The sequence below is a fragment of the Xyrauchen texanus genome, chromosome 13 (genome assembly GCF_025860055.1).
Source record: "Xyrauchen texanus isolate HMW12.3.18 chromosome 13, RBS_HiC_50CHRs, whole genome shotgun sequence".
In the NCBI taxonomy this organism is placed as follows: Eukaryota; Metazoa; Chordata; class Actinopteri; order Cypriniformes; family Catostomidae; genus Xyrauchen; species Xyrauchen texanus.
The window spans coordinates 17,128,018-17,155,115 of NC_068288.1; the positions used below are offsets into that span (position 1 = coordinate 17,128,018).

Here is a 27,098-nt window from a genome sequence, read left to right on the forward strand (position 1 = left end):
GTTTTCTAATTTATTTTTAATTACAAATTATATTATCAGCATAACAGTTTGATTTTTTGCGGAATTTCATATAACTAAAATAGTGTACTCCTCTCTCGCCGTTGCTGGCATGCCAGTGATTACCCCGTGGCCTACACTATTAGTTTAGAGTAGACGGACCACTTGTATCCAAATAAATGGCAGAAACTGTAACACCCGATATGGTGGGTGTAGAAAAAGACATACAGCCTTAAAGGTAAAAGAGCCAATCACTTTTTCGACAGAGACATCACCTGTCAGCTAATTTAAGTGTTTATAATCTGGTGTTTTTTTCTGTAGTCTGAGCTCAAGAAGCACAATTTATGATACCATTGCTGTAAGATTTTACTTCTGATTTGAAATATGCTATTTAATTGTAATGGAGTGGTGGTGGCGTAGAGGGCTAAAGAACATAACTGTTAATCAGAAGGTCACTGGTTCGATCCCCACGGCCACCACCATTGTGTCCTTGAGCAAGGCACTTAACTCCAGGTTGCTCCGGGGGGATTGTCCCTGTAATAAGTGCACTGTAAGTCGCTTTGGATAAAAGCGTCTGCCAAATGCATAAATGTAAATGTAATCTCGACCATACAGTTTTGCCCATTCAAGTAGATAGGAGCAGTAGTTGTATGCCACTTTATCCTGGGAGCCAACCTGGGAGCATGCCAAAAATGGCTGTTGAGTGGATTGATTTGCCTTGAAAGGGACTTTGCTCATAGTAACAGCAATCGAAAAGTTGAAAAAGCGTCACTAAACTTGTATTTCTCTGAATGAGATCCAGTGATTCAGGTCAACCTCAAGCATTCTGCACATGCTGTGATAAGAACTCACCTCAAATACATAAGTTAAAAAATGCTGCAGTCTCAACAACAGTTTAAGTAAAGTCAATGTGAGATGCTGTTTACTTCTGTATTTTACTTCAGTAATCTGACATAATTCAGAGTGAAACAGGACTATTCATCAGTGGCGGCTGGTGATAATTATTTTTTTGTGGGCGAAAATAAATACAAAGCAGTACCAAAAAGCATGTTGACTACTTGAACATAAATTTTGCTCTCCTTTCTTTCTGGCCAGCAAATTTCTCAATGACTCTCTGATTAAAGTCAGTCATCTCAGTAACAAGTCTCTTTTCCATGTAGAGCAATGCCAGTGCATTCAGCCTCTCCTGGGTCATGGTGTTTCTGAGAAAAGTTTTTATTCTTATATATTCTTATATAAAATATAAAATATATATTATAAAATATATTTATTCTTATATATTCTATATAAAAATATTCTTATATATATATATATATGTAAATGTAAGGTAAGTAACCTGGAGTAGGCCACTAATTGTCACAATTGCAATGACTTTCAAAATAAAAATAGAGCAATTTGAGTTTGTGTCCCATACAAGTTTTTGGTGGCTTCATATTTCAACATCAACCTGTCCAGGGACAGCAGGTGGAAATTAGCATTTTTTGCTATATCCTGGCTAGGGCTGGGATAAACGATTATTTTTTAAATGATTAATCTATCGATTATTTTTTCGATGCATCGATTAATCTAACGATTAATTTTTCAGTCCGATTCGATTTCGGTTCGATTAATCGACTTGTGACAGCACCGGTAATACCGGTTTCATTGGGGGTGGGGGTGTATAAAATGTAAAAAAAAAAAAAAACATTTGCTGGGAGTTTGATTGACTGGCGATCTGATCAATCAATCATAATACGCCATTTTTTACCGACAAAGTAGTCAGGAGAGAGAAGATTAACGTCGGTGGATTTGAATAATGGATTGTAGGCTACTGTACTGACGTCTTTCCGCGGTTAAAACAACAGTCCTTCTGATGTAGGCTACATTCATGTTTAACCTATTTGATGCTATAAATTAACCAAGGAAAAGATAATCGGTTCACGAGCAGCTTTAACTGAGGCAATCTGTCACGACACATTAAAGAGCCACAAAATAGTAGGCCTATTTATGGTTTAATTTTCTTTGAATGACCAAATTTGAAAGTTGAGACTTTATTAAATGTTACCTGCTTGGTCCTGTCTGTCAGCGCGTTGTCAGTGTCCTCTATGTATTTTTCACGACATTCATAGCTATAAGCGCATTATTAATAGCTATAAGCGAAAACTTTAGGTGTCGACAACGTATTATAGCCTACTCCAACATCGAGTGCAAAGTGGGGAGTTGAAAAAAACTTACGGTGCTCTGTCATCTGCGGCTGCTCCCGGGTGGCGCTAGAATGGAAGGCCATCTCCATTTGGCAAAGACGACATATCACGGAATTGTTTCCTTTTAAATTAAATAATTCCCATACTTTAGAGGAACGAGTGCATGCCGCCTTGCACTTCTATAGTCTGAGGAGCCACTCATGTTGGCGCCGGCGCCGCCATCTTTGTTTTGGGTCTGACAATTCGACGCGCATATTTTGCGTCGACGTATTTTTGCGTCGACGTCATCCCAGCCCTAGTGCTGGTGCATTGCCGTGGTGCTAGAATGGAAAGCCATCTCCATTTTGCAAAGACGACATATCACATAATTTTTTCCTTTTAAATTAAATAATTGACACACTTTAGATGAACGAGTGCGTGCGCCTTGCACTTCTGGTAGTCTGAGGAGCCACTCGTTCCAATAGGGGCTGGCCGCAGACTACGGGCGAGTGGAGCTCCATTCAAAAGCGGAAATACGTCACATCCACTGTGCCGGAGCGCATATATACGTCACCTCTACTGCGGCATTATACTGTCTATGACTGCGACGCATATAGATATATGCATATATATATATATATATATATATATATATATATATATATATATATATATTACTTATTTAACGAGCACATATATACGTGACCTCACCTAATCTTCACACACAATATCAAAGCAGTATACTAAACTTTTACGGTTTATGACGCGAAGTGGAGGTGACGTATTTCCTGTTTGAGAGTGGAGCTCCAATCGCCCACAGTCTGCAGCCAGACCCTTCTCACTCATTTTGCTTCTACTCTCCGGCGCCGCCATCTTTGTTTTGGTCTGACGAATCGACGTGCATATTTTTTGCTGACGTATTTTTTGCGTCGACGTCATCGATTACGTCGACGCGTCGTCCCAGCCCTAATCCTGGCACATGACATCTCTTCTTTTTTAGACTAATGTTTTTTTGTGCATTGTCCCTGATCAAATAAAGAAATAAACTAAACTAAACTATTTGATAATTTATTTTTATGTTGCCAATTTTTTTTTTTTGGGATGCTGTTGTATAATATTAAAATTATGATTTTTGTAAGGATTTATACCAAACAAAAAATGTTTTCTTGAGTCTGTAGAATATGATATGTGGGAAGGACATCTCTGCAGCACAACAATGTAAAATAGTATTTAGACTAATTTCTATAACAAACTCGACTCTGCTGCAATCCTTTCACACGGTTCTGGATTGAGTGCCTGGCACCTCTTTAATGGCCGAGAACCACTGCTTTCCTCACCAATGGTGTGGAGAGAGTTTCCTTTTTTTTTCTTCAGCGAACGCCTTGTGAAAGGTTTTTTTTGTAAATCAATGACAGAGTTTGATTTAACTGCTGCCTTTATCTCTGCGAAAGTGATCAGCCTAGCAAGGTTTTGGCGGAGTCACCTGCGCACTCGCAGAGCATAGAGCGTAAAGTTGAATGACAGGTGAGGAGAACCAATCAGATTGGATAAAATAACATGTATCCAATTCTGATTCGCCAGGGACGCAGCGACCTGCGCCCGGAGGAGAATCTTTAAGGGGGCTTTCACACTAGCACTTTTGGTGCGCACCCCGGTTCGAATGACATCAGAGTTCGGTTCGTTTGGATGATGTGAACGCTGTCTTCCGAACTCGGGTGCGCACCCGCGAACCGTACTCGGGTCCGCTTAAAAAGGTGGTCTGGGGTACGGTTCATGTGAACTCCAGTATGGTTCGCTGCTGATATGAACGCAATCAAACCAAACCGCGGAAGTGAACCGCTATTGATGACGTATAATGTGGTCGTCAGTCTCACACGCGTCACTTTCAAAATGAGCGGAAAGGGTTTACTTTCGTGCGTGTGTGTGTGTATACACTTACCTTGACGAAAAGCGGGATTGACGCACACGCACTGCAAGCAGAGAGATCATTTCTGCTTGCCTTCGCAAAAATTGTCTTCGGCGGACAGCCCACTGTCTTTTGAACGATTTCAGTATTTTTGCGGCAGACAGATGCAAGTGTGTTTCTGTATCTTGATGTTGAAAACAAAACCAAAGGTTAAAATAAGAAGAACAAATGTGAAACGAGCAAGTCTATTCATTGAATTTTGACGCCTTTTCATTTCGCGGTTATCAAGCAACACCATTACGCACCAGCTGCAGCTTGATGACGCAAGCGTACCGCGGTTCGGATACAAATATATAATGTGAACACAGTCCATCGGGGGCAGGGGGGAGGGGGGAGCAATCGAACTCGGGTTCGGAACAGGCAATCGAACCAAGTGTGAAAGCCCCCTAAGAAACCAATTAGACACCAATTTCAGGTCACATGCTGCCCGAAAATTTAAGGACTCAGATAGACATCCATTTGTCCGGCGTCCCTCGTCCATGAAACCGCATGAAACATATTGAAAAACATAGAAAATAGTTAACCGATTAAAGACAGTTTTTATTAAATGCTGAGGCTCTTACTACCAGCCTGCACATCGTGCGAGTAAACTATTTTATTTTATTATTTTATTTCATTTTTATATCATTTTTGTATTCATGTATATTTCTGGAATTTTGATGGGGGTGGCGCCCCAGCGCCCTCTATTGACAAGCCGCCACTGCTATTCATCTGTAAAAAATGTAGGATGGCACTTGTTTTTCTCCATCAGGAAATAAGTGGATCATGAAAGTGGGCCTTCAATAGCAGAATTGAGCCAGGTGGTTGGAGGGGAGGGGTTGAAATGTAAGAAGGATTCAGATGAAAAGGAAATTTTAGAGGCAGAGCAAGTTATTACATTTTCAGATTACAGAAAAACAGATTTTTTACTAGAAATAATATGTATAGACAATGTGTCCATATGAGTTCTATCACACAAACATCCTTTCTTTTGATATTCTTCCTCAGTCAGCAGAGCTTCCAAAAATGAGCATCCAAAATAAGTAACAACACACAACAACTTTTCAATGAAGCCTTAAGCAACATAATGGGGTCCTGCCATGAACCTCTGACAGATGCTACACTGAGACAGAAATAAACAAAGACTTCAGGTTTTTAAGCACAATGCATAATGCTACTGTACATGTAATTAATTCACAAGGCACATCTTAGGAGATTGTGAGAGAAAGAGAGAAGGAGAACTTGCAAGACAAACACTGGCCCTGATTTACTAAAGGTTTGTGTATATAAAAACAAATTTGATAACACAAGAAAAAAAACTTTGTAGTACTTTTAATACTACAAATGGTTCTGATGGTTAAGTATTTCAAATGTGCAAAATAGCACGTCTTGGCAATTTTTGCATGTTTTCCTGAAATAAATATATAATTTAGAGGTGCGCTTTCAAATGCTCAAAATAAAGTGTGGCGTTGATGCAAATTAATTGAATAGCACTCGCAGAATGATTTAACAAGCCTGAAAGTCATTTCAGAAATGGAAAATGTGACACATGGGAGGCGCTAGGGGTTGGCTAGCAGGGTTCGAGTCCCAAATGTTTTCATTGAAGCCCAGAATGTTTTATCATCTTATAGTGATGTCAAAAGTACCAGTGCTTTGGTAACAAGTTGATACAACAGTTAGTGCCATTCCTCAAATCTGATGGGACGAGAGACGTTCCAAGAGTGCTGATGTTAATTGAACTATTCTACAAAAGCAATATCACACTTGCTGTATGTCCCTTGAAGCATGGCTGTGATTCAGCCACAGGCACTGAATTAAAAAATAAAATGTCCCTAAGGCACTGTATTTAGACAAAAATTATCTTACACTTCACTGTAGACACACTCGAGGACAGTTTGTATATTATCAAAACGTATTCAAAACTTATAATATGACTTTAATACATTTAAAATGATTGATTTTGGACTAACTAGTATCAAATCTGTTATGTCTTGTCATTGTTTTGTCATGGTATGTCTTGTCCCTGTTCTTTCTCTTTACTCTGTCGCCCTCTACTGGCCTTCTTTGGTTATTTCTCCTTTCCCTCTTTTCTCCTCCTCCAGCTGTTCCTTATCTCCCCTGAATACTTCGCTAATTCTCTTCCCACCTGTTCCCGTTTCCCTCTGATTTGTTCTCTACTTCTTTCTCTGTTCTTGCTGCTTCCTTTGTCGGATTCTCACTAGAGTTTCTCTCGCTATGGAATACAAGCACTGTCTCGTTTGTCGCTGTCCGCGTCCTGTCCTGTAGGCATCCGCCTGGCTTTACTACCTGTTCTCTATTAATCTACCCGGTATTTGTATTCTGTCCAGCTCGCCTGACGCTGCGAGAGGAGCTGGATCCCACTAAGTGTTTTTCTCGACCCTAGTCTACCCTTGGGAGACCAGCAGCCTGTCGCCGCTCACTGCTTCCCCCGACTGCTGCTTAATGACGCCTACTGAAGCTCTCTAGGAAGTTTTCTGTTTTGCATCGCCCTCTCTGCGGGTTGTTTATGTTCACCGTTGTTCTCTCAAGGAGAGGATTTATGTTTTTTCATTATTGCTTCCTGAACTGACATTAAAAGACTCTTTTTGTTATATTGCTTTTGGGTCCTCACTTACCTCTACAACAGAAGAATCCGACCAAGATGGACCCAGCGACTCCAGATCCGTTCCAGTCTGCTGTCGAATTCCAGGGAGCGATGTTAGGCAGACACGAAGTGGAGCTGTCTGCTGCGCGACATGCCGTTGAGACCCTGGCTGCTCAGGTCACCGACCTCACCAAGCAGATACATCTTCTTTGCCTCGATTCATCGGCCGTACCCAGGGCTCCCGGGTCGCCTGAACCCAGGATCAATAACCCACCATGCTTTGCTGGTGAGCCTACTGAATGCTGCGCGTTCCTCACCCAGTGTGACGTTGTTTTCTCTCTTCAGCCCTCTACTTACTCCCAGTGCAGAGCACGCATCGCCTATGTGATATCTCTCCTTTCCGGACGGGCTCGTGAGTGGGGAACGGCGATCTGGGAGGCGGAGGCTGAGTGCACCAACCGTTATCTGGACTTCAAGGAGGAGATGATAAGGGTGACCGCTCTGTTTTTGGTGAGGAGGCTTCCCGGGTCTTGTCTTCACTTTGTCAGGGTAAGCGATCCGTCACCGATTACTCCATTGAGTTTCGCATTCTTGCTGCCTCCTGTGACTGGAACGAGCCGGCATTACTCGCCCGTTTTCTGGAGGGACTCTGTGCGGAGGTTAAGGATGAGATTCTCTCCCGAGAGGTTCCTTCGAGTGTAGATTCCGTGATTGAGCACGCCATTCGTATAGAGAGAAGGTTCGACCTGCTTCACCGAGCTCGTGGAAGGGACTTCGCGTTCGCCGCTGTTTCCCCCTCCTCAGCATTACCATCTTCCTCCGTCACCATGGATTCCGAGCCCATGCAGCTGGGGGGCATTCGCATTTCAGCTAAGGAGAGGGAGCGGAGAATCATCAAACGCCTCTGTCTCTACTGCGGTTCAGCTACTCACTTTGTTACCTCCTGCCTGGTAAAGCCAGAGCTCACCAGTAAGGGGAGAGCTACTGGTGAGCGCTACAACTCTGGTCTCTCCTTCGAGGTCTTGCACTACCCTTTCTATCCATCTCCGTTGGTCCGGTTCGTCAGCTACCTGCAGTGCTTTGATTGACTCTGGGGCAGAGGGCTGTTTTATGGACGAGACCTGGGCACGAGAACATGATATCCCTCTTAGGAAGTTAGAGGAGCCTACGGCCCTGTTTGCCTTAGACGGTAGCTCCCTCCCCAAGATTCAGCGTGAAACGCTACCTTTAACCCTCACTGTTTCTGGTAATCATAACGAGACCATTTCTTTTTTTATTTTTCAGTCACCTTTCACTCCTATTGTTTTAGGCCATCCCTGGCTTGTTCAACATGACCCCACTATTAATTGGTCTAAGAATACTATCCTTTCTTGGAATGTTTCTTGTCATGTGGAATGTTTAATGTCTGCTATCCCCCCCCCTTTCCTCTGTCTCTTCTTCACAGGAGGAGCCTGGTGATTTGACAGGGGTGCCGGAGGAGTATCACGATCTGCGGGCGGTGTTCTGTCGGTCCCGGGCCACTTCTCTCCCGCCGCACCGTTCGTATGACTGTAATATTGAGCTTTTTCCGGGAACCACTCCGCCTCGGGGTAGACTTTACTCGCTGTCGGCTCCTGAACGTAAGGCTCTCGAAGATTATTTATCTGTAGCTCTCGCTGCCGGTACTATTGTCCCCTCCTCCTCGCCCGCCGGAGCCGGGTTTTTCTTTGTTAAGAAGAAGGACGGATCATTGCGCCCCTGCATTGATTATCGAGGGCTGAATGACATAACAGTTAAGAATCGTTACCCGCTTCCTCTTATGTCATCGGCCTTCGAGATCTTGCAGGGAGCCAAGTTTTTTACTAAGTTGGACCTTTGTAACGCTTACCATCTCGTACGCATTAGGGAGGGGGACGAGTGGAAGACGCCGTTTAACACTCCGTTAGGGCACTTTGAATATCGGGTCCTTCCTTTCGGTCTCGTAAACGCCCCAGCTGTCTTTCAGGCACTGATTAATGACGTCCTGAGAGATATGCTGAACATTTTTGTTTTCGTTTACCTCGACGATATCCTGATTTTTTTCACCGTCACTTCAGGTTCATGTCCAGCATGTCCGTCACGTCCTTCAGCGCCTTTTAGAGAACCGCCTTTACGTGAAAGCTGAGAAGTGCACTTTTCATGCCCCCTCTGTTATTTTTCTCAGTTCTGTCATTTCTGCAGAGGGTATTAGGATGGATTCCGCTAGGTCCAAGCTGTTATTAATTGGCCCGTACCTAAGTCACGCCATCGAGCTGCAGCGCTTCCTCGGTTTCGCTAATTTCTATCGACGCTTCATCCGTAATTTCAGTCAGGTGGCTTCTCCCCTGACTGCCCATACGTCAGTCAAGACGCGTTTTGAATGGTCCGTTTCCGCCCAGGGGGCTTTTGATCTCCTCAAGAACCGCTTTACGTCCGCGCCCATCCTCGTTACTCCCGATGTATCTAGACAGTTCATCGTCGAGGTTGACGCGTCTGAGGTGGGCGTGGGAGCCATCCTTTCTCAGCGCTCTCTCTCTGACGACAGGGTCCACCCTTGCGCTTACTTTTCTCATCGCTTGTCGCCGTCTGAACGTAACTATGATGTGGGAGACTGCGAGCTGCTCGCCATCCGCTTAGCTCTAGGCGAATGGCGACAGTGGTTGGAGGCCGCTACCGTTCCGTTTGTCGTTTGGACGGACCATAGAAACCTTGAGTATATTCGTTCTGCTAAGCGTCTTAACGCGCGTCAGTCCCGTTGGGCTTTGTTTTTTGCCCGTTTTCGCCCTATCGTCCAGGCTCCAAGAACACCAAGCCTGATGCTTTATCGCGCCTCTTTAATTCTTCAGAAGTCCCCGTGGACCCCGAGGGGATTCTCCCTGAGGGACGTGTCCTCGGGTCGGCTGTCTGGGGAATTGAGAGGCAGGTTAAACAAGCGCTCGCCCACGTTCCTTCACCGCACGCCTGCCCTAGACACCTTCTTTTTGTCCCCGTTCCCACTCGCCTGGCCGTTCTTCAGTGGGCTCACTCAGCCAAGTTGGCTGGTCACCCGGCGTTCGGGGTACGCTTGCTTCCATTCGCCAGCGTTTTTGGTGGCCTACTCGAGAACGTGACACGCGTCATTTCGTGGCTGCTTGCTCCGTCTGCGCGCAGACTAAGTCTGGGAACTCTCCTCCTGCCGGACTTCTCAGACCTCTGCCTATCCCTTCTCGACCGTGGTCACACATCGCCTTAGACTTTATCACCGGGCTTCCTTCGTCGGCGGGCAAGACCGTTATTCTCACGGTCATCGACCGGTTCTTTAAGGCGGCTCATTTTATTCCCCTCGCCAAGCTTCCCTCCGCTAAGGAGACGGCACAAATTATCTTCGAGAATGTTTTCAGAATTCATGGCCTCCCATCCGACATCGTCTCGGACAGAGGTCCGCAGTTCACGTTTCAATTTTGGCGGGAGTTTTGCCGTTTGATTGGTGCTTCCGTCAGTCTCTCGTCCGGCTTCCACCCTCAGTCTAACGGTCAAGCCGAACGGGCCAATCAGACTGTTGGACGCATCTTGCGCAGTCTTTCGTTCCGTAACCCTGCGTCCTGGTCTGAGCACCTCCCCTGGGCGGAGTACGCCCACAACTCATTGCCTTCGTCTGCTACCGGTCTGTCTCCTTTTCAAAGTAGCCTCGGGTACCAACCTCCACTGTTCTCGTCTCGACTCGCCGATTCCTGCGTTCCGTCCGCCCAGGCTTTTGTGCAACGTTGTGAGCACACCTGGAGGGGTGTTCGGTCTGCTCTTTGCCGCTATAGGGACCAGACTGTGAGAGCTGCTAACAAGCGTAGAACTAAGAGCCCCAAATATTGTCGCGGCCAGAAGGTATGGCTCTCCACTCTCAACCTCCCCCTTAAATCCGCCTCTCGTAAATTGACCCCACGCTTCATCGGTCCGTTCCGTATCTCTCAGATCATTAGCCCCGTTGCGGTGCGACTCCTCCTTCCCCGCCACCTTCGACCACCCGGTCTTCCATGTCTCTTGTGTTAAACCTGCTGTGTGCTCTTCCTCTCGTCCTGTTATCCCCCCTATTCTGGTTGAGGGCGCTCCTATCTACAGGGTCCGCAGGATCCTGGATATGCGTTCTCGGGGTCGTGGTCATCAGTTTCTGGTAGACTGAGAGGGATACGGACCCGAGGAGAGAAGTTGGGTTCCCTCTCAGGACGTGCTGGACCGTTCGCTCATCGATGATTTCCTCCAGAGCCGCCAGGGTTCCTCCTCGGGAGCACGGGGGGGGTCCTGTTATGTCTTGTCATTGTTTTGTCATGGTATGTCTTGTCCCTGTTCTTTCTCTTTACTCTGTCGCCCTCTACTGGCCTTCTTTGGTTATTTCTCCTTTCCCTCTTTTCTCCTCCTCCAGCTGTTCCTTATCTCCCCTGAATACTTCGCTAATTCTCTTCCCACCTGTTCCCGTTTCCCTCTGATTAGTTCTCTACTTCTTTCTCTGTTCTTGCTGCTTCCTTTGTCGGATTCTCACTAGAGTTTCTCTCGCTATGGAATACAAGCACTGTCTCGTTTGTCGCTGTCCGCGTCCTGTCATGTAGGCATCCGCCTGGATTTACTACCTGTTCTCTATTAATCTACCCAGTATTTGTATTCTGTCCAGCTCGCCTGACGCTGCGAGAGGAGCTGGATCCCACTAAGTGTTTTCCTCGACCCTAGTCTACCCTTTGGAGACCAGCAGCCTGTCGCCGCTCACTGCTACCCCCGACTGCTGCTTAATGACGACTACTGAAGCTCTCTAGGAAGTTTTCTGTTTTGCATCACCCTCTCTGTGGGTTGTTTATGTTCACCGTTGTTCTCTCAAGGAGAGGATTTATGTTTTTTCATTATTGCTTCCTGAACTGACATTAAAAGACTCTTTTTGTTATATCGCTTTTGGGTCCTCACTTACTTCTACACCAAAATCAGCCAGCTTGGAAGTAGTGTCTAGAAGGAAATCCCCTTGTGACCTAAAGTCTAATGCTACATTCACAAACCATGTATAATGTGTTTATTTGGAGTCCTACAGAACTACACACAGGGTACACCTATGACGATGGATTCTGATTGATGACTACTAACTTCAGTCCATGCCAGCCAGACATTTCTTCAGTCTACAACAGTGAACTTGTAAGAGGATAAAATGTTGCCAACTCAAACCATAAAACAATGCATACTTCACTGGCCACTGCTTAAAACTTGGATTTAGTATGGACATCACTGGAAATGAACTTCCACAAGCATCCAGCATGACTGCGATGCCCCTCACTGTTCTCTGCCTGCATCAATCTTGGTCATAGGATGGACTTCAGTACCAGTGTAACGCACCTCACAACATGAGTGAAAGGAGGACACAGGGAACTGGGGTTTCCACTCATAGGTATGTCTTTCATTTTAATAAACAAAAAAATGGCTTTACAGCTTAACACTTGTCTCAGCACTTTTCAGTCTGTAAGTCAAGAACTCACTCTCCTTCTTGCTGCTGGTGTGGTCCCTTATATACTGCTCTCTCAAAGCTCACTGCACATCATGAAGATTGGGGCAGAAGATGACCCAGAAGCCTCCCTGGACCTCTTTGAGAGCAACGCAGAGATCTGGGGCTGGCCGCATGCCCAATGCTTGCCCAGCTTGCAGATCAACATTTGCTGGCAGCTAGCCTCCTGGCTTACAATGACCTGAAGAAGACCATCCTGCAGCGGGTTGGCCGCAGTCCAGAACAGTACTGCCAGCTCTTCTGTACCATGAAGTTGGTGAGGACCGGCCACCCGCTTGCCTTCAACCAACGACTCCGAGACGCCTGCCGGGAGTGGCTGCTGGTGGAGGACAGTGACATCGAGGGACTGATTGACCAGGTGGTGCTGGAGCAGCTAGTCAATCGGCTTCCAAAAGGAACATCGCAATGGGTCCAGTGCCACAGCCCGTCGTCGCTGGAGGAAGCTGTCCAATTGGCAGAGAAAAACTGAGTGTCAAAAGATTGTCAACCCCCCCGGCTACTTCATTGCCCAACTGCTCTCCCCCTCAGGTGGATGTGCCCACCGAAACAGGTGCGGACGTAGTGCCTGGGCCAGTTGCGGGGTTGAAGAGGTTGCCAAGTTGCAACAGGAGTTTGCAGATGTGTTTTCCCTTCTGCCGGGTCGTACAAACCTCATCCAGCACCATATTGAGACCAAGCCGGAGGTAGTGGTATGCAACCTTCCCTACTGACAGCCCAAACACAAAGTAGCTGGGATTTGGGGCCCCAGCTACGTTTCAGCGCCTCATGGATCGAATTCTCTGACCGCATTCGGCTTACGCCGCTGCCTACTTAGATGACATCATCAATTACAGTAATGATTGACAGCGGCATATGCAGCATCTGAGGGCGGTTCTGAGGTCACTGCGGTGTGCAGGACTCACAGCAAACACCAAGAAGTGCACAGTATATGGGGTTCCACTTGGGCCACAGGCAGGTGCGTCCCCAAATTGACAAGACTGCAGCGATTGCGACCTGCCCCAGTCCCAAGACCAAAAAGTGGGTGAGACAGTTCCTGGGGCTGGCTGGCTATTATAGGAGATTTGTTCCTAATTATTCGGACGTCACCAGCCCGCTGACTGAGCTCACTAAAAAGGGCACTCCAGACAAGGTCCAATGGACCAGTGAGTGTCAATTCTGTGGATGGAAATGCTTTGTTGCTGAGAGAGGTCAGCAAAGAATGGCCAGACTGGTTCGAACTGACAAAGTCTACGGTAACTCTGATAACTGCTCTGTACAATTGTGGTGAGAAGAATAGCATCTCAAAATGCTATTCTGAGATGCAGATTGGGGCTGAGACTGGGGAAGAGTCACATGGGGTAATCTCCTTGTGGTCGTGATTAGTGGTTCTCGTTCTCAGTGGGGCATTTGGAAAGTTGTGCGTGGATCAGGGGGAGTAGCATGAGTCTCCACATGCGGAGTCTCCGTGGTGTCATGCACAACGAGCCACATGATAAGATGCATGTATTGACGGTCTCAGAAGCAGAGGCAACTGAGACTTGTCCTCCGTCACCCGGATTGAGATGAGTAACTGCGCCACCATGAGGACCTAGTAAGTGGGAATTGGGCATTCCAATTAGGGAGAAAAGGGGATAGATAAATAAATTATATATATATATATATATATATATATATATATATATATATATATTACTAAATGCCATTTTGAATATAAATAAAATTATATTATTTACTGTGAGCCATACTGTGAGACAGCGTGCATTTAGTGCAATTGCCACACACAAGAGCCTCCTTTTGGAGGCTGTGTCCAACATATTTTCATGTTTTCCTTAGTAAACATCTGCAATACATCCACAAAATCTGCAAATTAGCAATGTAGTACCTGTTATTTTGTAACTTTATAAATTAGGGCCTCATTTTATCAGTAATGCCAAGGCATTTGTAGTGCCGCTGCATTCAAAAATAATTTATGCAAAATAAGTACAATTACTATTTTTGTGACGTCTGTATATCACACAATGTCATAGAGAAAAACACAAATACACTCTGCATCATTGTACACATACTTGCCCAAACATTAACGAACAAGAGAGATATCATCTTATCTGAATTCCTGTTAAACTCCTTTTTCATTTCTAAGCACACAGACACAAAAACTGGGAGGGTGAGGGAAGAGTAACGTTATGGCAGATCATGCTGCCCCTGTTTTTAAAATTCTTCTTCAAATTAAAGTAAAAATTATACTGATTGCACCATTTATCATCAATACAGCAATCACAAGAGATTAAAAAAAACAATACTGAAAAAAGCCACTTATCGCTACGAGAAAGAATGTGAGAAAAGAAAAAGAAAAGAACAAAATGTATTTTTCACCATCGTTTCTCACTGTCTTGATCTTCATTCACTCTCCTTTTGCTTCGATCTGCCTTGAATTGACCTTCAGCCTTGAGGCCATCAGTGTCTTTCTCAATAGAGATTTATGGTCTTTAATGGAGGGGGACCAGGCCAGCAGAGACCCACAGGGGGCCTGGTTTCATCTCTATATTCAAGAGAATGAGGTGTGTTGTCAGGGGGACTGGGAGGTTACTGTCTGAGACATTTTCAAGGTTGCCATCTGGACCCAAAAGGACCCATCACTGTTCCTCTGGGTTATTGTCATTCCTAAAAGACTCCAGAGAGAGTAAAAAGCCTAGCAATACATGAAAAAGAATGCTCTGTTGAAGAAATAGTTCAGTTCTGTTCAGGCCAAAGGGCTTTTGTTTGGTATTGGCTTTCCTGTGTTTCTGCTTTCTGTTTCAGTCATCCAGTGGGCTGCCATGTGGAGGTCGTGGGTGCAGAGATCACTCTCCATTCATTCACTGCACTATAATCCTATTGCTGTAATCCCCAAAGGTCAGGCCTTCTCTTTCTCCATTTTCTTCTCTCTCGCTCTTATACTTTTAATCTCTGTCAATCTCTTTTCCTTCTCTTTCACACTCTCTCCGTGCCTAACATATGTGAGCCGTGAAAGCTGAAATGAGGAGAAAACGGTAGACCTGTGTGCATTTAAGACATAAGGAATCCTAGCCATCAGGGTCACACAAAAAAACAAAACATCAGTGCAGTTTAGTAAGTGGAGCTTGGCAAGTCTACTTTTGCTCATACTTAAGGTTAGTTTTTAAGTATTAAACTTCAGTTTGACTTCTCGCTCACCTTTCCTAATCGTTTAGGTTTGGAGTTAGGGTTTGGTTGTAGGGTTAATAAAATAAGCATTCCTCTTCACTGTATTACACCATTTACATCTAAAACACTTTGCTTTACAACTCGCTTTTGCCACCCCCACTGTGATAATGGAGCTCACACATGCTCATTCGTTTCCTTTAGGCACTGGGGGCATTTGTTTACATTTTGGTAAGTACAGGCTGCATTTAGTAAAAGAACTTTCGACCTACTGTCACTAAATGCACAGTGATGAGACTTAGGGATGCACATTTTTGGCAAATACTTTTAACCGACTAACTGACAATATTAACCAGTTAATAACCAGTTAGCTGATAAGCCATGAATCAAACAGGTGACCAAACAGGCATGACAAAGCTCTATACTGGCTGAAACATAACAGGCTCACATGAGAGGTATGTATATTTTGCAATAGTTATTACATCAACATTTGAATAAACAGCTGTATATTTCCTTCTTATATTTGATAAACTAATTATTGAATGATGACTTTCAGCAGTTTAACAACGGAAGAATTAAAACAGCCAGCCTACACACAAATTGTGCTGCTGGACAATCCTAATAATTTTTGTTTTCAAAAATCTATATATATTTATGTGGGCAGTGGTCAGTATGGTACGCAGCTGGTTGACTGTATGCACAGAGACTGAAACCCACTCCGAAAGCACTGGCGTCCCGCCAAGCATCGCACTCCCGTCTCCCGTACAACAAGTGAAATGTGGGGCTGTAAACATATGTTTTTTCAAATGTTTTTTTCATATGATACTGCATTGTACTCGTGCTACTACTAAAATGTAAAGTCCTATTTTAAAATTTGCATTAGAACATATCGGCCTTACGGACTAAATGGTCCCACAACGGTCGCCCGCTTCATATTTCCTTGTTATTCAGACTGAGAGTAAGACAGTGGTTTACGTGTTTACAGCACCCTTGAGTGTACGTAGCATGCCTTACGTGACAAACCCATAAAATTACCTTAAATTAAACTCTTGAATACTTTTTAACCAATAGCATTAGTCGAACAAACTGTTAATGCTGGTTAATCCGGGGTCTTAAGTCTCTTTGTTCAGAAGCAGCAGCATGTGTCTCTTCTTAGATTAAGCACTTTTCCAACAGCAGCAGCATATTGACTTATGTCAAGCAGCAGCAGTATCTCTCTCGTCTCACAGCAGCAGCATATTGACTTATGTCAAGCAGCAGCAGTATCTCTCTCGTCTCACAGCAGCAGCATATTGACTTATGTCAAGCAGCAGCAGCATGCATAAAGCAGATCTAGTCTGCGAAGACCAAACATACTCCAATGTCATTTACATAATAAAATATTTTATAAACTACTCTGAGAGTTTTTCTTTAGTTCACTACAGCAATTAGAATCAGATGCAACAAAGTGGAACATTCCCAGGATATCTACCCTAAATATGTATGATGACAGAATGACTCCACGCTAAACACTAAAGGCTGAAGTCTTCTAATTAAGTCATAAATCATGGTAATTGGCCTGTAATTGAGAATAAACACAGATGTGGCATCCCCACTTAGAGACAGACATTCAAACACAAGCGTTTAAAGTGGCAGGGATGACAGCCAAATGTTAAAGACGAAATCAAAAAATCAATACACATCCAAATTACATGCACATGTAAGAGTATACACATTCACTCTTGCAAACAAATACACACGGTAGCAGCTGGGACCTTATGAAGTCAAACCAAAAGCATTAACCAATGTTCAATCTAATGCATTAGAGGCTTCTTTGACCCTAAAAAGATTAAGGATTGATAACCACAGTGTTCATGCAATGCAAAGCTCTGGATCAATAAGAGATTGATAGAGTACCTCCAGCTACAAAAAAAAAAAAAAAATAAATAACAGTAAAGAAACATAGCACAAATATCCACTTCAATGTAGTTTTACTAAAACTGCCAAAATGGATGCTGTTATGAACCTAAGACTGATATGTAGTTCATCCAAAGCAAATAAACTGTACCCTTCTTATGGACAGGGAGAATTTCCTTAAGGCACTATAGGATTTACTACTCCTTTCAGAGTAAGAGAAGCTCAAATCTATTTCAATAAAACGGTGAGTGAATTTTCAAAGTCTCCTGAAACTCTTTGCTAGCAGTCTTGAAGTAGATTTGAAGATGCTACCATCTTAATCAAACATATTAATTTAAGACCTCCAAATCAATTCAAATAATTTCACAAAATGTAAATTGTACAAATTAAATACTGTGACACATCAATAACATCAAACCTCACTGGTTCTTGTGTCATGACATCTGGTTATGAGACGCGCAGTGAACTTTTGGGTACTTTTTAAACTACTGTGTTGTATTGAAATCATCAAACAGAACATCCTTTAAACCTATCTTCTTTTGTGTTCCACTGAAGAAAGAAAGTCATATGGGCATTAGCGGATCCTGGCATAGGCGATACAGGCTGCTGCCTAAGGCGGCAGCGCTCTTTGGGGTGGCATGGTGGAGGCTATATGGTTAGGATTATGAATGTACATAATGCATTATATTCTGAAAAAAACATAAGATAACCATGATCAACAGTATAGGTACACCATAAGACAGGATCATCTCAGTGGTCTTGAGAAAATTGGTATCAACCATGTGATTGCTGGGCAAATATGAAAAGTCACTGATGATTTTGCATCAATGAAAACTAGAAAGGGAGGGTTACATTTTAAATGAGGAATTAGGTGTAATAGCACAAGCAGCAAAGTAAGTATTCTGCCATTTATTTACTTATTGATTGATAGTTTTATTGTGCAATTTAAGTTACTGTATGTATGTATAATTTATATATATCCATAATTTACTCACACTCATGCCATTACAGAAACATGGCTTTCTTTCTTTTGCAGAATACAAACAAAGATATTTAGATTTCAGCTCTCTAGGTCCCCTAGATCCATGTCTTCAGGAGCGACATGACAGGTGTGGGTGAGAAACAGATAAAAATGTACGTCTCTTTTTACTCTAAATCTCCACTTTCACTTTCAGATGTGAAAGTGAAATTAAGCAGGTATCCCATGTGACTATCCCTTTAATATATTCTGTGTGTTAAAGCATAGTTCTGTATTAAAAAGTTGTCAACATCATAAAATCCATAATTTTGATGTTTTTTGTTTGTTTGTTTGTGTGTTAAAGGGATCTCACCTAGGGTACCAAGTAAGCCACTGCATACTAGTTTGAAATGACATGTGGGTGAGTAAAGACAGAATCTTAATTTTGGGGTGAACCATTAGCTTAATCAGCAGCTTCCTTGGTCAACAAGCATCACCAGAAAGACCATGTTTGTTAACTACCCAGCTAGACCAGCAACAAACCATCACTAACTGCTGAAAATACTATTCTGAATTTTCATACTGGCACAAGCTGATTTTGCGGGTATTTTTGGCAGTGTCATAAGCAGAGTCAGAAATCAACTTTACTATTGAGGGGCAATATTTGCTCCCTGCATTTGATTCTCAGGGGCATTTTTTACTTTTATGAGGATAATTTTTTTCTAACTAATCAAAATATATACTGTGTCATAATTTCAGGTTAAATACTTCAAGTTCCAGTTTATTAACAAGGGGTAAAATGCATAACTAGGTCTAATTCATTATGAGGGCATTTTTTTGTCACTTTCAGTGGCATTTCTGCCTCGAGCCCCCCGTAATATCTGACCCTGGTCAAACATTTAATTTTGGACCTACTGTAATCATGAAATCCTCTGCACCTGAAATTGGGCTCTGGTGCTCAATTGTCAACACAAAAGTATGAAATGAGCCAGAACTAACTGATTGTAAATGTAGACTCAACATATATTACACCAACAAGGCCTTGGACAAATGCAAGTCTGCATGTGCACTGAGAAACCAACTATTATGCCTTTATTAACAGTACCTGTTAGACTTGATGTTTGTTGAATAAGGCTGCAGATCCTGTCATGCTGGAATATGTCTGACGTGTACACAGTTTTAATTTACACATTCACATTCAGTAGACAAAGAAAACAGAAGCCTTAAAGAAAACATGCATGCACGCACACACACACACACACACACACACACACACACACAAACATTGTTTTTTCTATGGTAGAGACAATTGGGTTTATACTGACCTACTTTATTCTTTCCTTTAACCCTACTGTACATCTTACACAAAACATTTTGCATCATTACATTTTAATTAAGCTATTATTTCCCTACATTGGCTGCTCACCACAATGTAGACAATTTCAAGTTTAACTATCATTGAGGGGACATTTGATCCCCAGATTGCAGGCAAAAAATGAACCACAAAAACACACAGCAAGCAAGTCTGCCACAGGAAGTATGCAGTAGTAACAGCATTTTCATAGCTGAGTCAGTCTGTTACCTGTAGGCAGGTTTCTGTGTGTCCACATATTGAGAGACACTCTGAAATCTGAGAATTACCTGTCAAACACACTGAACCAGCTCCATTGATCTACAGTCTATACTTTAATGAATGCTATGTCACACAACACCACAGACTGCTTCATAGGATTAGGAAAGGACAAACCTCTCCTTGACCAAAGAGGATAAAGATACAGTAAGTGCACTTGTTTTTTAGAGACATCACTTTTTTACTTCCTGTTTATTGGCCTGGTATTACATTTCAAACATTTTGAGCTTGGTTGCTTTATGTCCCAATTTTTCCCAAAACACACTACACTTAGTGCAGGGACATTTTTTCAGCAGCAGCCTGTTCTTTACTGAAGGATTCAATAGTTATGAAGAATCTCAGTAAAGTTTAGGTTAATGGGTTGCCCCTACCTGAGATTTAACCTCTGTTCGACTGTCACCACTTCTTCAGATGAGCAGATGGTTATTACACGCTGTGTGCGTGCGTGTGTGTGTGTGTGTGTGTAGTGTGTGTGTGTGTGTGTGTGTGTGTGTGTGTGTGAGAGTGAGAGAGAGCTATGTGTTGGGTAGACAGCAGGTGGGCTGTGAGCTCAATTTTCAGCCAAAGTGATGAGAACAGTGCAGAATAAAAGCAAGCAAAGTTCTTCTAGTGCGCCAGGCATTTTCAAACACACAGCTGTCACTTACATAGCCCTTAATACTCTCACACAAACACCCATGCCCTTAAGGCTCTGATACACTCACAACGACCTTCTTGTTCATTTAATGCTCAAAGCTAGAAGGTTGAAAATGTTGAAAATTTTGCGAACATTCTGAAACTGGGGCCTGCATTTAAAGGAGCATTTAAATACAAGTCACACACTATCCTGTAGGGCTGTGTATTGATTAGGCCAATTATTAAATAATCGCCTGATCGCGATTATGTGAGATAACTACAATTATTGTGCACTTCAAATTCCAATCACATCTTAATACCCAAAAAAGGGAATTTTAAGGAAATATATAAATGCCATGAACACCATGCCATTTGTATGTTATTCAGTTGAACTCAGAGCATCACTGAGCAAAGCCCGGAGACGTCAACCAGACCAGCTCCTGTCTGGCATCATCTGAAGCGCTTCAGATGATGTGCGTCAGCAGAGACTCTCACTAAACTCCCACAAAAATACAAATGAACAAATATAAACTTTGAGAGTAAGTGCAAAGCACTCCGGCTTCACTTTAAACGATCATGTAATGGCAATATAACTATTCATGGGGGGGTTTATATAGGCGTGGCACACAGTGACAGAGAGGAGACGCACGCTTACTCTGTTTCTGTGAGTGAATTTTTTTTTCAAGTCATTCAAAAGTTTTTAAAGCCTTAAAAGGAAATCATATATTCCTATTTTATTATATGATTTATATATTTGAAGTAAAATATGTTAAAAAAATACTTATAAGGTATGAAGCACACATGCATCTTATGAAATATGATAATTTATGACAATTAATTGTGAAAGCCCTGAAAGAGACTGGAAAATCATAATAACCTTAAAACAGACAATTAATTGTCATAACAACAATATAATCATCAGCCAAATTTCATAATCATGACAGCCCTTAGTATTGTTGCAGGTTTACAGATTTTATTTTATTCAGATTCCCAAACTTTTGATTGGATTTGGGTATAATTCAGTTATACTGTCCATTTTGCTTACATATGAAAGAAATTCTCTCTCAGCTAACACTGTTAATTGTACAGGGGACCTTCTTACTTGGTACATAAGGAAATATTTATTTAACAAATTGTATTTATCATTAGATTTTTATTTTTTTATAATTTTGGTCACATTGCAGCATTTTAAAAATGTAAGAATCCATGTATTCCATCAACAATCAAGATATCTAGAAATTGCATATATTATATTGTATATATATAGTTACATTTTTACAATTTAAATGCATATTTTGTACTATTTACAAGTATTTACACTGATTTGTAGAACACATGCTAAAACGGTTTTGTCTCTAAGAATACCAGCAGTTCAGCGAACGTCACAGAAGTGTTTTGGTTGAGCACACATTCGAGAGCTTCTTTACAGTGTCTTTGCTACAGTGCATGTGATTAAAATTAAATGAATGTATTTGTTTTTATTGTTTTTGATCAAAAGCTGACTGTAAATAACATAAAGGATAATAAAAGAGACATTATTCTATGACAAATGGATTGCGTGGATTTTACCTTTAGACACACGGAACAAGTCAAACCAAACTTTTACTCTCAACACACAGTGAAATGATCTTGGCGGTAAACTTCTTCGCCACTATACTACTCAATCACTGATGAGAGAAATCGAATTATATACCAGCAAGAGACATTACAGACATTTTAATCACATAGCGATAAATTTAGTCTTGTATGGGAGTGATTTACTTGCATTGTAGACAATAGAGTTAAATATCACTCATGAGATTTAATAATCAATATTGACTTTGTTCAAAAGTAGATGGTGATGAACTGGAAAATTTATATTTGTACTGCCCTACTGTCCTGTCAACAGACTACAAGTGAAACATTAACCAATGTGACATTATAATGTGTTATCAATCACTATATGCCTCATTCTATGAATTAAACACAAATGAGTTTAGTAAAAGCTGTTTTAACCACTCAGAAATTATTTAAAGTAATCTATTTGCAGTACGTAATATGTAATTTGTCATGTTTACATACTGCATTCATGGCGTTAATGCTAACGTGCTATCCATGTTCATAATATGCATAGGTTACATTCTGTTATTGTATTTGATAGACTTAGCCTAATCTAAAAAAAATCACATGCCATGATCATGGAAAATGTCTCTATGCAAAAGATCGCACAGATTTAGTTATGTTTGCCCCAACCTGGCAACTCTGCTCTCCAGTGTAATCATTATTACAGGTTTTCTTGTAGACAGATCTCAACTGTTTGAAGAAATCAACCGGGAAAATGCTGCCGCCAAAGTAGGTGGAGCACCATGTCACAGCCACAAATGATATGGACTAATAACAGTAAGAAGGTGTTTAACAGCCGGTATGAAGTGTATCTTAGAATTTGCACTGGCAATCTATTTTCAACAAACTCAAAAACACCTTATTTTTGGCCAATTTTTTTTTAAATGTCACACTTGGCCTTTCTTTGATTCCACTAGTATATTGCCACCTTTACAGTCACTCAATCTCTTTCTCATTCTCTCTCTATTTATCCAGGAGTCAAGCCCAGAGCACCAGAGATGGCATTGCCTCCTCCTTTCCCCTTAATTATTAAGACACCTTTTGGAATCTCTATGGCTTTCCTGAATGCCATCAATGAAAATAACCCCCACATTTATTACACAACACAGCCTTCTTCTAAACTGAGTTCTAAATAAAAGTTCAGGATGTTAATTTAATCCTCAATGCAGGGGTATATAAACAGCCTTACCTCACAGCTGTGACAATTCTTCCAGCAATCCTTCACCACCCCAACTCCACCTCAATTTTTATTCACTTGTATTATGTATTTACATTATATTAATGCAGTAGACCAAGGGGGTATTTATAGAGTTGAGTCACATACTCAAGCCCTTCATTATGGACATCAAGCTACAGTAAATATATTTACATTTTTCTCACTCAAGGATTATATCAAAATTTGAATTGTGATCAAAACAGACATAAGTCAGAGCAACCTTGGACTTCTTACAAATTGTTAAAGAAGGCTTCTACACTTTGTGCTACCACACTTCACACCTCCACGCTCCAGAGTAAGTGTCCATTTTCTCGTTCAAAGACTCAAGGAATTTTTTTTCACACATCACAAGTGGGAGATTTCTCTTATTATCACAGTCTGTTTAACGAAGTGTCAAGGAAAGTATGTGCTGTGAAGAGAAAAAGACTGCAGTGGAGGGAGATGACAGATAATATATTTCTGATAAAGACAGAAATAGACAGAGAAAAGAGATATTGGACAATGAGTCGCTGCATGTGCCTCAAAAAGAAACAAGGCCACACATAAATATTTGGCAAACTTTAATCTCTGAATGTAGTAGAAACACAAAGGGCCCAGGGACACACAACGTATGTGATTGTTATGTGTCAATTGGCCATTGGGACACATGGGCCCCTTCTCTGTCTCTCTCTTCTATATCTTTCTTTCATAGACAGATCCTCTCTCAGTTTGTAGAATAAGTGAGCAGGTGGTAAGAAACAGCACAACGATGGACAGCCTCATCAAAAGAATGCAAGACAAAGATGACAGACTAAACATTTGATGTAAGATTTGAGATGTAATAAGGCCTCTGCACAGCAAACTCACCATTATAATAACAGGAATGAAATTAGTTTTTTCAGTTTAGATTTATTATTTTATTTTGCCGTTGGACATTGGAAAGCTATATATCTGTGGAATGTAGCTTGTGTTGGATTGATTTGTGGGTATTACTGGCAAAAACTCACTTAAACGATTAATTTTAATTCCATTCAGACCCTTGTGAGCAGCAGCAAATAATCCAAACAACACAATACATTGTTGCACATAGGTCACATCTGAAACCAGTTTTCTGGTGAATAGCAGCAGATCTGCAAATAGCACCGAGAAACTGCAAATTTTTGATGATTTCCTTGGAGTCTGATAAATGACCAGATTTAGGATTCTACTGTTATAAAAGTTTGTTATGTCATGCAAAAAAAACCTAATCCTATTCTACTAAATTGTGCCTGCCCACAACTGTACTAGCATTATATAACTGTTGCTTATTTCTGTTTATAAACTGAATTATAAAGTGTGTGACAAAGGAAATCAACCAAGTAAGAGTCTAATTTATGTAAAATGAAGCTAAAATAATAAGTGTAAATTTGGATTAATGCAGTTAAATTTAATATGCCAGTGAGCTGAATTATTCACCGCTCTGAAGTCATTAAACTTAATTAAACCGGAGAGAGAAACTAACATTCTGTGTTATTGAAAGAGACTTGTTATTTACCCTAAAAGAGTCGTTTAACAGCTGTCCATGTTTATGGATTTGTTTTTGGATGCAGTCGGTTAATAAGTTGTCAGAAAGAAACAAGCCATTTGCTATCACTGACACCATGGGGTAGTAATGCACTCATCTGATGCTGACAGCTTTTCAACAGCCATCATTTTATGGTGTGAATATGTATGAGTGAGATATTTACATTCTGACATTTTGTCATGCAACAGCCCAGTCCCTGCCTTTCTTTAGTTTGTTACATCTGCGATCAGTGAAGTGTTTTTCTGAGCCATGGACCCCACAATGCCTTTGATTTATAGCCTTGTAGGGGAGTGAACCCAACATTGGATGAAACCACAGTCTGCAGGCCACTTGAGGCACTCAAAGTATTGTCGGCTGTATAAACGGAATGGACTAAGAGGCCCACCTCTGACACAAGCTTTCTTCCCCTATACAGCTCTCAGAGCTCCCTCTGTGTTCATATCTGCCACTGCCTTCATATTGGTATCCATCTACTTCTCTGTGCATTTGGGCACCATCCATTCTTAATGTCCCTGGTCTTTATCCCTGGGGAGTAAATGTTGGGGGTCAGGGTTAGGCAGGTGCAGAGCCAGGGAGTGGGACTGAGAGAAGAGGGGTGGGGGGTGTGGGTGAGCGCTCTCCGTCTGTCACCCTGCTCTGTTTCTTGCCTGCAAACCCCCCTGCCCCATGTTGGATACCGAGTGAGCTAGGCTGACAACTGTAACAAGGATAATGTAAAGCTGTGAGTGTTTATAACTCACAGATCTAGCACCTTCACCTGAGATGTCACTTTCTTTGTGATTCTTTCACACTCTCGACTCTTTTTATCAACCATTGTCACGTTAGTACAAGCACACGCTTGTTAGGGGTTACACAACACCAAACTGAAACAAACAGCAACAAGAGCAGAAATCCTACCTTGTCAAAAAGAGACTTCCATTGCTGAGAGAAGCATTTGTGTGACACAGAGAAAGAGGGAGGAGAAATGGATGAGCATAAAGATATAACTGAGAAAGTCCTTTGATGCACTTTTCCAAAATTACATATGAGGCATTTATCAATTTGATCATGGTCACTTACGTCCTCTGGAGCAACAGGAAGGACATCAGTGCTCTCCAGCACCTCAATCTCTTCTCCCTCTGCATGAGCAGCGACTGCTGGGGATGAGTTCACCATAGCCCCACTGCCCCTCTCCATCCACCCAACTAATGATTATCTCCTCTCAGAAAGTTCTGTCATGACCCTTGATCAGGTATGATCCTTTGTATGTATCAGATCCGTGTTTTCAACAAGAGCACTGATCAGAGATAAACTGCCATTATTACAGGTGTTCTGATACCAATATCCTGTGTCATGATAGTTTATCCCAAAAGAAGTGGGTACGTTGAGTTCCTCGCTTCCATATTTCATTACAGGATGACAGATGTTCGTGTTTGCGATCTTTAGGTTTCTGATACTGTAAATCCACAGGGTGTCACACGTTTGCATTACATGTTTACACACATCGGTTCATCTTAAATCAATCACCTGCAAAAGAAACAGGATTACTTACAGCATTACTGCTTATTGTATTCAAATATTACCATCAAGTGTCGTCCCTTGCTAAATAACCGGTATCACACCAAACAGGAGGCGATCACACGATAAAGCGAAATGACCAGTGTATTATAAACGGAGGCTATAATATGCTGATTGTACATCTGTAAAACCAAATAAGATAAACTGTGAAGCGATCCGGAGATGTAAGTAACAGATAATTTGTGGTGCGTCATTGTACCTTGCTGTTGTTTCGCATCCACATCGTGTAACAGAAGCGCGCGATGGAAGAAACTCTTGCCAGCATCCACAGCGCGCTTTGCCAAAGTTCACTGTGACTGAGCAGAGCGCAGACAGCAAGGGGAGGTAAATGAGTGGCACACGCCCCCTTTCACTGCTCATAGTCAGTGGGCGCCTTTACGAGCCCTTATCTCAAGTGATGGGGGGTGAATGCGGATGCACGTGAGGAATATCTTCCATCTTGCACGCTTTAATATCCTAAAATATTAAACCATTGGTTTGGCTAACATATATTGTAATTAATGTACAGTAGTGTATACATTTATAACATGTAAAACACATGAGATCACTTGCACTCACTTTCATCTGACATGAAAAATACCCTGAGAATAGTTAAACCGTTCATTTAAAAGAGTCATTATATTGTGGACCATAGCTGAGTGTGGTTTTATTGTGTTGACTTATCAACCAAACAGCTATAGCAAAACTATGATATTGAAGTTTCCGTTTAGAGGATAGAATTAATAAAA

The 27,098-nt window shown here is 42.0% G+C and overlaps 1 protein-coding gene across 1 annotated transcript in view; it reads right to left on the reverse strand.

The window, feature by feature from the left end:
- rhbdl3 (rhomboid, veinlet-like 3 (Drosophila)) overlaps positions 1–26,649 on the reverse strand; it is an 86,105-nt gene extending 59,456 nt beyond the window's left edge. The window contains exons 1-2 of the mRNA XM_052140287.1: positions 26,570–26,649; positions 25,873–26,319 (exon numbers count right to left, since the gene is read on the reverse strand). Of these exons, the coding sequence (XP_051996247.1) occupies positions 25,873–25,989 (117 nt within the window). The 5' untranslated portion in view covers positions 25,990–26,319; positions 26,570–26,649. The remainder of the gene's footprint in view (positions 1–25,872; positions 26,320–26,569) is intronic.
- Positions 26,650–27,098: the final 449 nt, after the last annotated feature.